Source organism: Pipra filicauda, unplaced genomic scaffold (assembly GCF_003945595.2).
Source record: "Pipra filicauda isolate LSUMZ 115617 unplaced genomic scaffold, ASM394559v2 scaffold14_size4853619_pilon, whole genome shotgun sequence".
NCBI lineage: Eukaryota > Metazoa > Chordata > Aves > Passeriformes > Pipridae > Pipra > Pipra filicauda.
The window spans coordinates 4,746,616-4,759,530 of NW_024103985.1; the positions used below are offsets into that span (position 1 = coordinate 4,746,616).

Sequence of the window (12,915 nt, forward strand, 5' to 3'; positions counted from 1 at the left end):
TTTGATATCGCCCTTACATACCTCTCCCATCTTCCTCGTCTCTTTTCCTTCTGTTTTCACGTCCTCTTCACAGGAAAGAAGAATGAGTATGATCTTCTGGTCATTGGTGGAGGGTCTGGAGGCCTTGCTTGTGCAAAAGAAGGTTTGTATGTATAAATAACTTGGTTTAGCTTCAGTGGTATTTAAGGAAGCTATGAGAAATGTTAGTGATAATCCTAAAACTTTCTAAGAAACACAGTACCTGCACATTAATCATTAACTCAGCTCTATATGGTTAATCTGTAAATTAATTCACACCCTGAGGTGGAGTGATCTTGTTTGGCTTTCTTGTTAACCTTTTAAAAAATATTTCTTCACTTGTCATGGGAAAATCTAACAAGCTTTGATTTCACTGTTCAACTGCTGTAGAGAACCTTGACCCTTTGCATCTCAGTGTAATGTGTTCAACAGCCTGCAGTGTTGTTCAACATCTCATCTGAGGTCAGTTTGCATTTTTAGGGTTGGTGGAAGCTGGAGACTCTAGTCTGGGTTATTAAGTGTCTTCTGGAGAATTTGCTGACTACATAGGCTGGTTGGGTGCCTGGTCTGGTATCTTGAGTTAGACAGTAACAAACACCAGCCATCACCTCCTGTACCCTTTATCTGTACCTGTGCTACTAAAAGTGTTTGGGTTTGTGTGTTTCTTCCTCCTCTAAATACCTTATTTTGCTTTATTGTTTAAAGCTGCTCAGTTTGGAAGAAAAGTGGCTGTTTTGGATTACGTGGACCCTTCCCCACAAGGTATGGATGAGAAATAATGGGGTAACAATAGCTGGAAATGCATGTAAAGCAGCTGCCTAGGTGAGCAGGTTGCTCCAGACAGCAAAGGGGCCAAAGCTGCCTGCTTTGCTGGTAGTAAAAGTCTTTAAACCCAGCTTGCAGTACAGCTCGTGCCCTCCAGCATGTCCCAGCTGTTCCTGCTTCCCCTGCACATTCACCTTGGTAGCAGTGTTTGATGCTACCACTTGTAGTGGACTTTGGACTTAAATAAGAGAATATTCTCTCTGTCAAAATGTTACTTACAATTTCTAAAGATTATGAATTGCATCATGTTGAGCCTCTTCTACAATGTATAAAATAAGATCTGCAGATGTGAATGATTAGTGACTGGATCTTCAGAGCTCTGAGAAACATCTTGAGATGGTTTGAATTTTAGAAGAAAAATATGCAGAGATGGTTTTTATCAAAGCGAATGAGCATAAACAAAGTTAGAAACTGATCTCTAGGAGATAACAGACTGTGTGTTGCTTCAGAATTTTTTAACTGCTGTGAACCCAGTTGCATTAAGCTACACTAATCTGATGCATTTACTTTTTTTTCTTTCTTTTTTTCCTTCTCCCAAGGAACCACATGGGGACTTGGTGGAACTTGTGTGAATGTTGGCTGCATTCCTAAAAAGCTTATGCATCAAGCAGCCCTTTTAGGGAGTGCCCTTAAAGATGCCCAACACTATGGCTGGAACATAGCCCAACCTGTTCATCATACCTGGTAAAGATTACTGCCCATCTTCACTCCTGTGTGCTGCAAATGCATAACAATAACCAACTTTTTGCAGTTGGTGTTTTTTGGGGACAGTTAGGGAAGTGGATTTTGCATGTGAAATTTTAGCTTGGTCCTTGTTTAAAACACAGAACTGTATTTACTGGTTTCTCAGGGCAGGTATGTTGGACTTGACAATTTATTTTCATAACAAAAAGTACCGTGGAACATTCCTAATTTCTAGCAATTGCCTGTATCTTTGAGTTGCATAATCTGAATTTGTAAAATGAAAACTCCATGTTCAATGTCTTGTTTTGTGGTAGGTCTGTGATGGCACAAGCTGTTCAGAATTATGTGAAATCCTTGAACTGGGGACACAGAGTGCAACTACAAGACAAGTAAATAAGTCTTTGAAGTTCATCTTTCCTCCCATAGTCAAGGAGCTGCTCTTCTCCTTGTAGAATTGCAGAATTGCCTTTGAAGTTTCTCACTAGAGGTAGTATTTTGAGTTTGTGACTCCTTTCTGCTCAGGACTGTAAGTGCCCTTGTCAATTCAAGTGTTCTCCTCCCCTCCCACCTTCCTTTTCTTTTCTGGGAAGCAGTGGTTGACAGTGACCACACATGAAAGCTTTCTTGCAGTGCAGTGATCAGGGGATGCTCTCTTTAATCTGGAGAGGTTTTGCATTAATATGAAGTAATCAGGGTTTATGAAGATACTTTAAATCTTGTCCCCCGACATTCTATGCCATACAAACCCACAGATAACACAATGCTGGAGCAGAAGGGTTTTTTTGCTTTCAGTGCAGAAATGGTTCCAAGTTTTTCAGCATGCAGTTCCTTTTATAGAGAAATTATATTAATAGAAAACTGAGCAGGTTCTAGTCTTGTGACTCCTGCTGAGTCACTTTTGTGTGCTCTTAAATGAGCATTGTATTAGTGATGCTATAGATAGTACTAGTCATGCTATAGCTAGTGGAAAATGTCGTTTGAAGAGGTCAATAACGTGATCCCAAAGTGTGTTACAAGGTTGGTTACTTTGCTGTATAGAGGAGCTAACTGTGACACAAGAATTAAGTGGAATTAAGCTGCCAATGTTGAGGCCCCTGAAATAAGATGCTTTGTTCCTTTTACTGCTCTAGGCCTATTTGCTGCCTTTTTTAGCACTTCAAGTATGGAAAACGTAGCTGATTGTATTTCATGCCTGTTGTTTGTTACGTGTGCTCTGCTGATGCTGTTTGCTTCTCCAGGAAGGTGAAATACTTCAACATGAAAGGGAGTTTTTCCGATCCCCACACGGTCCGTGGCTTGACAAAAGCAGGTAAAGAGGTGAGCTGCTGTGCTGCTTCTGCATTGTTGATCACTTAACTGTTTCAGGGCAGCTGGGAGTTGGATTGGCCCTTTTCAAATTGCTTTAGGTATTTGGGTATAAACAGTGTTGTTTTGGTGGGGGCAATTTGCATTTTCCACCTCAGAAGTTGTTTCTGAACTTGACTGTTGCCTGCTGAGTCCTTGGCCTGGCCTGTCAGATGCCATTGCTCTTCTGTGGGTGGAAATGCTGAGACAAAAGATGTTATTTGATTTGGTCAGGCATACTGATGCTCACAGAAATGTAAAGAGAACCATCACCTCGGAGCATTAGGTCAGTGTGAGATGTTCCCCTCCTTCAGGTGATTTGTAAGGGTGATCAGCTTTCTAATACCAAATCTGTGTGGGAGGCAATTCTAGTGAATGCACAGATTCCAGCAGCTGGGTCACATAAAGGAATGCTGGCCACTGCTGCATATTTAACAATACTGAACATGCATTTTTAACACCTTTTTGGAGTTAATATCCCTTTGAGAGAGCAAATGTTTTTTAGGGTAATGTCTAGGGTTTTCTAAAAACATGCTGCCTTTGAGGTAGCTTAACTCTGGGCCTGACTTGCTGTGATCTTGGTGTGTTTTGTCCTAAGCAGAAATCGGTTTTAAAAAGTTGTTGTTTGTGCATAACTGTTGCTTCCAAGTAGTCATCAGAATCTTGCTCAATATAAGAACAGTTGCAAGGTTAATATTAAAACAAAACCTGATAGAGAATGAGTAGGAGAAACTCCTGCATGTATTAGTTTATTTTATCTCCATCTTTTTTTTAATGTATTGCTGATTATGTCTTACAAATAGTAGATGGTAGTGCCAGCTTTCTCATTTATTACTCCTTTGTACATAGATGAAGTCTAAAGACAGATAAAAGGATTTCAAAGGGTTTATTTTGATTTTTTTGTTTTTGTTTGTAGACTATTGTTACTGCAGATAATATTGTCATTGCTACTGGAGGAAGACCAAAGTATCCTACACATGTAAGTTACCCTTCCATCTGACAATGCCATGGCTTTGCTGGTTTTTGTAACTGTATGGGCTTCAGATCACAGTGAATGTTTGGAGGATGTAAATATAAAGTAACACGTGAGAGAATTTTTAATCCTGTCATACGAAAAATTGTCTTTATACAAAGGACAGCTTTTTAGAAAAACATTTCCATAGAAAACACTTTGCATCAGTTGAGTCTGTTGATGTTGCTCAGAGCTGTGGGATAATTCAGGTTGGAAGTGCTTTCTAGAGGAACTTTAACTCAACCTCCTGCTCGAGGAGCTTGGGGTCAGCCATGGGGTCAGGTCACACTGCTCAGGGCTTTTGGAAAATCTCCAGGGACAGAGGCTGGATAACAGATCTGGGCAACCCCAGATGTGTTCCCCTTGGTGTGCTGGCTGTCCTTCAGCCCACACAGCCCAAATTGCTGTTAGCTTCTTTTGCTGCCAGGATTTACGGTGCAGATTCAGGATCTTACCTGTGTGGTCACAGATTGCAGGTGCACTGCAGTATGGAATCACAAGTGATGACCTGTTCTGGTTAAAGGAATCTCCTGGAAAAACGTAAGTTCCCTTACCATGGCTTTCATAGATGCTGGCTTTCATTCTTTTTCTGTATAGCAAGGTGAAAAATGTTCAAAATTGCCTTTTATACACCAGTTTTATTTCTGTTTTCCTTCTGAAAATGTGCTTTGCTGTGCATCAGCATCACACTACCAACCTTCATTAGTACCTCATAGATCTTCCCCCTCCTCCTCTTATGAAACTCCCTTCTAAAATCAAATTAAATACGAATTTTCACCGTGTTAGGTGGAGGCGACTTGTTTGCTCTAGCGATTACACACAAAGTCACAAGAGGGCAGCATGGACTTAACCAAGGGCTGCTCTGTTCCCCTTCCTCACCACGGGAGTGTGCAGAAGTGCTCTTGGGTTAGGGAGGAAACTCCAACTTAACTTTATATTCTCTTAAGTGGTGGCGGTTCTGATAACGAAAGAAAATACGATGAGACATTTGGGTTACTTTTGCCATTTTTTTTTTGCTGTGGAATCTATTGTTTGACTCAAGTATTAAAATATTGGTTTTAATGAAAATACTAAAACGCCATAGCTGTTGTTTTTTACAGCCCATAGCACAGTAAGATTCCGAGTCAACACTGCACTACAGAGAAAATTCCTGGTGCAAAACATTGTGGTAGGAAATGCACATTTGCTGGCATGAAAGTCAGATAATACTATTCTTCCTTTTTTCTATTGAGCAATTCTAGAAAATGCAAAGTATATATAAGAAAAAGAGACTTCAGACTGTAATACTGGTGGTTTTGAAAGACAACAGAGTTGCCATTCACGGTGGTGATTTTCTAGAATAAAAAATGCACTCTGTTAAACATCAAATAGATAAACAAGGCTCCTTGGTACAATTTAAAAAAAAAGTAAATTTGCTGTTGTTTGTAATATATCAGTCACCTCTTGAATTTTGAAAGCATGATTTATGCGAGGAAATTGTTTTTTTAAAGAAGCAACACCCCCCCAAAAAAACCCCAAACCAAAACATAAGATTTATCCCTCTAAGATGTTTCTGTGAAAATGTGGCTTTTGTCCAGTTGCTGCTAATGCAAGTTGTAACAGTGTAATGTGGGAGTCTAGTGTTTATATGTTGCATTCCTGAGATTTAGTCAAAATAAGCCTGCAGGGGCTACAGTAGCATTTCTGTGCTTTATCAGGCTGTGTCTTAGCAAATGAACGAGGGAGTTGTTAAAGGTTTGTTTCTGTCGGATTTATTTCTATTATAAATATTCCCAAGGTTCAGTTTAACACCTTTTGTTTTTAGTCTGAGCTGTGTTGTACTTATTCTTTCTTTTCTCCCTCTCCAAATGTACATATCTCAGCTACAAATTACATGCCTGGAGGTTATAGAACTGTCAGTCCTGCAGTTATTCATATTAGAAAAAAAAAGGAAACTGTTAAACAACTTAAAAGTCCCTTAGATATACAAACATGGGAAGAAATTCTCGCTACTGAGATGAAGGGTTTTGGCAGAGTGAGTTAGAAAAGATGCTTTGAAATGTGTTGAGCATGAGTGAGAGATTGAGCAGGTGTGAACAATGTTAGGCTCTGCTTTCCTAACTTCTCTGTTAGACTCTGACAGTGCTCAGGAACCCCCTGCTTTGTGCAAGGAATTCTGAATTATGTGGTGCTGATATTATGAATAAGTGCCAGCTGACATCTATTTTTCATCTTATGACAAAGAAGAGCAAACATATGCCCAAATTGCAGATACTCTCATTCTGTTCCCTGTGAATCTCCAGCACATATTTTCTTTATGGGCAGCACGTGGCACTTTGCAGCCCTGCCCAGGAGCTCCATGCCAAAGGAGGGGGTGATCATCCATTCACACATGAATCAGATGCCCTAATGCTGGAAAAATGAGTTCCCACTCTGTTAAATTGTTTGCCAAACACAAACCCCAGACTAGCAGATTTTAATCGCTTTAGCTCAACCTGTTCTTTGTACACCTTCAGAGTTGTGTGTTTTTATTGTAGGATAGAGAGATGTTATCTGGGGTCTTTTGTGAGAAAACATGTGTTGCAGTGACTGTGCAGTCCCTGGGGCTCCCAGAGCAGCAGCCTCCGTGTCTGCACTGCTCAGAGGTGTAACAGCGTTGCTCTTACCCTGGGACATGGTGCACACTGCTTTAGGGTAAGGCATAGGGCAAAAGCCCATTCAAAAACTCAACAAAATGCTCTGCTATCAGTGGAAATCCTTTGTGGGATTCCTGCCCAAAGTGTGGGGTTGTAACAAGTCTGCAGAACACACGGACAGCAGAGCAGAGCCCGGGCAGCCTGTGCAGCAGCTGAGTGTGCATGGCTGGCTGCTGGGACCTGCCTTTGCTTCCAGAGCAGGGACTGGGATCCTGCCTTTTGTCCCCAGCAGAGGTGGGAACTGAGGATCTGGTCAGGAGAGAGAGGGATGTGCAGCATAGAGGGCATCTGGGGACAGGCACAGAAACTGCTGTGCTGGAGAGCTGATCCACCTCATAAACTGAAAGTGTTGATGGACAAGTTCAGTGATATTCCTGGTTGAAAGGGTGTGAAATATGGGGAGAGAAGGGAGCTGGAGTTTTATTTAAGAACTAAAGTGGATGTATTTGGTAAATACCAGTCTAGGTAAATCTATTAAACCCATTTTCTATATTTATGTACACAAATGTTTGGAGACAGGAAGGGCAAATATTTGGCATTTGGAAAAATAAGATTATTAAAAAGCAGATGGTTATAAATCAAAATGAAATTTAGCAATGAATAAAATCTGTAATAAGAACTGTAATCTACTTGATGGGAAGACATAATCTACTTGATAGACTGTCCCCATGTGCTGAAAGATGAGCTGTCAGAGAAGAAGATTGGCCTGGCTGAATAGAGAACTTTGGCTGGAACTCAGGAAAAAAAGGAGTGTTTATGCCCTTGGGAGAAGGGGCAGGGATCTCAGGAGGACTATAAGGATATCGTGAGGTTATGAAGGGAGAAAATTAGAGTTAGGATTTAATCTGGCTACTGCTGTAAAAACCAGTAAAAATGTTTCTATAAATATGTGCTTCAGAAAATAATCTTTTGGTTGTGCAAAAATATGCACAAGCTCATTCCACTGCTTTATTCCTCTTTTCTTTTTATGTAACAGGTTGATTGTTGGAGCCAGCTGTATCCTTTGGAAAACCTGTGATGGTCTATGATTATAAGCAGCATCACTGTCTTTCCTATGAAAGCTCAGTTTAGGGAATTCCTTTGGTGATGCCATATGGTTGAGTTGGTGAGAGAATAGTAATAGTTTTCTATGAAGTAGCATCATGGAAATTAAGGTCAGCTGAGGATAAATTCTTGGGATCTTAAACCCAATGTTAACTATGAGGAAAATATTCTAAGACTTCCAAGTTTTATTCTGAGTACAAAAGCAAGCTAAAGATGTCTGTGTGAGAAGAATTTGGTATCTTTAGGTAAAAATCCCACTTGTATACTACCCTTTTATATTGTGTTTACATGACATCATTGTTTGTATTTCCCTAACTGGTGATTCACCAGATGTTTCCCTTGAGTGTGCTGGTTTTCTGACAGGCATTGGACTGGACACTGCAGTCATGATGAGAAGTATCCCACTTCGTGGGTTTGATCAGGCAAGTATGGAATATCTTACAGTGTAGGAAAGTTATTTCCGTGTGTGAGAGCACAGTTTCTGAGGCAGGAGTGTTGCTGTTAGAAGCAGCAGTGACAAGCACCACAGCAGGCAGTGACAGCTCCTGGTTGTGCCAGCCCCTTCCACGTGGAAGTAGCTTCCTTGAAACCAGCAGCTTGTATCCCTTAAATTGGGGGCATGAGTGTGCAGAACATTGGATAGGAACAGTTCTTGGGATTTGCACCCGTCAGTGCAGAACTGAGCCCTGTCCCAGCCCAGGGAACAGTGTGTGTGGCACTGGGGAACACTCAGAGCGGGGCTGTCTCTGACAACCTGATCCTCTGTGGGCAGGAAGAGCACAGCAGACATACCAAAGGTAATAAAGTATTAATAAGTCATTATGTTCAGTCTGCTGCCACATCGAGTCTGATGGCACCTGAGCTCATGTTTCTGAAGAGACACAGCCCTGCTGCTGCCTTCATATTAGTTAATATCAAAATTCTGTAAGCTGGGAGCTTGCACCTAGTTGTTCTCTGTGAGTGGTTTTGTGATATTATCCTTCAAGTAATAAACATATTCTTTAACAAAGTGCAACCTGAATTACTGCAGTCAAGAGCACTGCCATCTTTGGATAAACCTGTCAATGTGACACTTCACTGCTTGAGTGTGGGGTGGCATTATTTCAAACAGGCTCTCAGGACAAAAGCATTATTTCCTTTTTGTAGGAGAACTTTCCGTGAAGTCTTAGTGATTCATAGTCATTGCAGGGAAATGTCAGGTGTCGTGGCAAAGGGAAATATTTTTCTTCCATTGTTTTCTGAAAGTATTTAATTTTCATCAAACTGCCAGAAAATGCTCTAGATGCTGGTTTTGTATAAAAAACAAATGATTTAAAAGCAACTGTTCTATTCATATACTGTTTTACTTTTTTGAAAATAATTGGAGTATTCAGATATAAATGCCTCTTGGAATGGAGTTGCAGGTCGTAGTGGCTCCATAAATTATCATATGCTGGCAGTGCATAGTAACTGATTGACAAGGAATGTTTGAAATGCACACTGTACTTACTGGATTTTCCTGAACACAGCTGAAGGAGGGTTTTACATTAAAAAGGTCATATATCTAAGGATAAATAATTTGTTTTTCCTACTTAACAGCAAATGGCATCTTTAGTAACTGAGCACATGGAATCTTACGGCACCAAATTTTTAAAGAGATGTTTCCCAACCAAAGTTGAAAAACTGGAGAGCAACAGATTGCAAGTCACCTGGAAAAATACTGACCTGGGCACAGAAGAAACCGATTCCTTTGACACTGTGATGTGGGCAGTAGGTAAACATGATTACCTTAACATTTATTTGCAATGCTTTCCATTCTGAAAATGAAGACACTTCATGTTGTCTGGGGCCAAACAGGCCCCCACTTTTCTGTGTATTAAATACTTAGTGACCTAAACATTGAGAGTGGTTTAATTCTTGTCTGGCATGCCTGACTTGTTCATTTACAGTCTAAAAACACATTAAGTTACAGTGAATGAAAGAAGTCAATGGTAACTACTTTTGCATGAGCTGCAATAAATGGGGACCTTGTGGTCTTCCTCACCTTTACTGGAGAGTGAGAACTTGAGTTCCAGCAGCTCTGGGGTGCAGGTTGTGTGCTCTGAGTCCATGCTTTTGTTTTGTTCATGAAGCTATTCACTACAAGTGCATATTTACCCTGTTTAAGAGCCTCCCATTTCTTCTTTTTCTAAACTGTGGTGCTTCAGTTTGTTGCTGCTGCCATCATCCAATTCAGAGAAAGAGAAGTGACTGTGTCTAAAAATCCAAGCTCCCTGCAGGGAACCTTTAAGGATTCCCTGGTTAAGTCAGCTTTATATCTTCCTAATACCCCAAAAGAGAGCAGGTTGGTTGTTTTGACAAATGTTTTCTTTTCCTTACTGTGACTACTATTCTCTTAAAAGTGCAATGGGCTTCTATAAACTGTGGAAACAGCCTATGATAATGGATTCTTCTCACCAGAACCCATCAAAGAGACTAGTGCTTGCCAAGAGCAAAAAACAAGGTTATGCTATCTGGAGATGTGACAGTCCTAAAAATTGTAGAATAATATTCATGAGGTGAGATGAATGTTTCCAAAAAGAGGGTTTCTAAATGCTGTATTTGATTTTCTCAAGCTCTCTGGTAAAAAAGCCAGACCATTCTATGGTCCTGTGAAAAGGACACTGAGTTGGAGTCAAACATGTGCAATGACAAGTCAATTTGTTTACTTTTGTCTTTTTTACTTTTGATGGAAAGAAGAGCTATCAGATTGAAATAATAAGAAAGAAATCTCTGTTTGGTGTTAATTATAATGGAATAAGGTTGCATGATAGACTGTTGCAGTGTGAGTCCACTCACTAATTTGATAGAGGGACTACCTGTATTATAATTTTTGTCATAGATTTGAGTTACAATCCATATTTAGAAGCTGCAAAATGAATAGTTTGAGGGTTTAGGGGGTTTGTGTTGCCTTTTCTTTTAGTGTTCACATTGCCACTCCACCCTTTAGGATTACACACATTAACAGTTAAAGCTGGTTAATTGATGTGCAGTCCATATGATTCATTGTTTTGCTCTGTATCAACACACCCACACCAGGTGTCTCAGATAATAGGCTGGGAAACTCGGTGGTGTTGAGGATTTCCTGTCTGCAGATGTGCCAGTTACAATACTGATTGAGGCAAATCAGCTTGGAGAGTTAGTTAAAAAGCAGCCGCTATTGTTAACTAATTGTAGCCTGAATCATACCACATATTCCTTGATTTTTGTAAGTGCATTGTGGAATTTTAGTAGGATTTTGTGAACAATGTTAAAAATATTTACTGGCAGTGGGACATAGTTTGAGTTTGATAAGCTACAGTGCTATCTCTTAATGTAAGCCTATAGAAAAAAATACATTTTTTTCTGTGAAGAATTTTGTTCTGCTTTTGGAATGTGTGATTTTCTGCTTGTGTGGATAAGCCAATAAAAGCAGGCACAGTGCCCTCTTTGTTTTTCTAGCAGCTTTTTTTAACTAGTCGAAATATTTGAGGGGGGGGAAGAAATCTCATTTTGATATGTTTTAATGTAATTTAAAAGTTTCAATTCAAAGCTTTTGTAGGGTACTGTCATGTAGCTGTGATACCTTGCTGAGTGACCATACTGATATATTCCAGCTCAGTGAAAGAGCTCATTCTTGACCTTTATTTGATTCTGCCTGTCTAGCTCAGTAACGTCCTTCTGTCTTGCCTGTGCTGTCTTCTGCTTCTTGAGAATTCTCCTGAAATGATAAGATTTTGAGACTCAGTTCTACAGTGAACAAAAGAACAGATAAACTTTTCCTGTTCTCTAGTATTCCCCCTGCCCTTAAGGACACACAAAAAATGTCTCTGTTAGATGCCTCATGTACCTGAGTGCAAAGCAATGGTAGATTTGTGCATGTCCAGAGTGAACAGGGGGGTCTTCATCCAGGGAAAAGGGATGGACACCTCTGGAAACAGCTGCAAGTGCTGAGCTGCAGGACAAAGGTGCAGGAGCTCAGGCTTTGTAGGGTGGGTTTGTTTCAGCTGTTGAGGGGCTGAAACCTGTGGGCTGAATGCTGCAGTTGCAAATAGCTAATGTATAAAAAGAGTTGGTGAGTAATATTGCCATTGGAATTTGCAATAGATGGCAAAAGATCACTGCTAGAACTGAAAGCTGATTATTCACAAAGTCCTTAGAAAAGAGACCGAGAAAGAACCATCTCTGATGGGATCTTAATGTGTAGAGGAGCAACATTGAACTGATGGTTTAACTGAGCAGGTTTTCCAAAATCCTGGAATTAGTTTTGCAGAGAATGTGAGGCTGTGTGTTGGCAAACTGTCAACAAAAAAAGCAGTGACCAGTGGCAGATTTTAAGTTTAGCTTCACAAAAAGAGTTTTCTCCCTGATGAGAGCAATGGAACAACCATTCCCAAGTTCCAGTGCATTTGTCAGCTCAGAGGAACACCAGTGTGTCTGACACAACATCAGCTTTGCTTCCAAACAGAACACTGGCTTTAGCTCAGCGTGGAGCTGGAGGGTCTCAGGGGTTGCACAGCTCGTGCTGTCGAGGGGATCGTCCTTTGTGTCCCACTGCAGATTTGGTGGATTTGTTCTGTCATGCAGTTAAATAAGATCCTCACTGTTCAGTATCAACAAAGGGTTAAGTACATAACTTTTTTTTTTAGTAGTAGTTTTCTTCAACTCTTACAACCACACTGGTTTGGATTAACTAGGGAAACAGAAATTTTGTTTGGAGATTTTCTTTGAAAAGTCCCATATGGTAAAATATTGCTGTGATCTCCTGCAGGCCATACAGAAAAGGGGATGGGCTTTAGATTTGTCTTGGCAAACAAAATCTTGCTATCCGGTTTTTAACCTTTGAACTATTCAGTGAAAAATAGTGCACCTTGGTTGATCTCAGACAACTGTTAATGTGATGTGGTTTGCTGGGTCTTTGTTCTGAGCTTCCCATGTCTGTCTCTCTTATTAATTTAAATTCATTACTGTCTTGGTAAGATATGGTTTTTGGAATTGTAATGAAAATTGTCGTTCCCATTACATCAGCCAGTGCTTTTAGTTGTTCCCCCAATATCTAGTTTTAATGACATTCAGTCAGACTATTCAACAAGGCTATTTTTAATGTGCTGGTCATTTGTTTGCATTGACAGAGACCCTTCATTTGTTTAACCCCCCCATAAACTTTGAGTGTAACTCTTATTTTGTGCTACTTATTTTACCAGCTTGTAACTACAAAAATCACCTACTCACATTAGGGAGAAGTTATATTGTAGGCTTTGCCTCTAATCTGCATGTGAAGAAGGTTTTGGATTGAGAACTATTTCAGCACTAAGG

General features: G+C 40.2%; 1 protein-coding gene across 3 annotated transcripts in view; it reads left to right on the forward strand.

The window, feature by feature from the left end:
• TXNRD2 (thioredoxin reductase 2) overlaps positions 1 to 12,915 on the forward strand; it is a 30,780-nt gene that overhangs the window by 636 nt on the left and 17,229 nt on the right. For all 3 annotated transcript variants that reach the window (XM_027733043.2, XM_027733044.2, XM_039378920.1), the window contains exons 2-11: positions 74 to 142; positions 724 to 780; positions 1,383 to 1,527; positions 1,842 to 1,916; positions 2,766 to 2,844; positions 3,788 to 3,850; positions 4,353 to 4,423; positions 7,535 to 7,554; positions 7,933 to 8,024; positions 9,181 to 9,355. In XM_027733043.2, the coding sequence (XP_027588844.1) occupies positions 74 to 142; positions 724 to 780; positions 1,383 to 1,527; positions 1,842 to 1,916; positions 2,766 to 2,844; positions 3,788 to 3,850; positions 4,353 to 4,423; positions 7,535 to 7,554; positions 7,933 to 8,024; positions 9,181 to 9,355 (846 nt within the window). The remainder of the gene's footprint in view (positions 1 to 73; positions 143 to 723; positions 781 to 1,382; positions 1,528 to 1,841; positions 1,917 to 2,765; positions 2,845 to 3,787; positions 3,851 to 4,352; positions 4,424 to 7,534; positions 7,555 to 7,932; positions 8,025 to 9,180; positions 9,356 to 12,915) is intronic.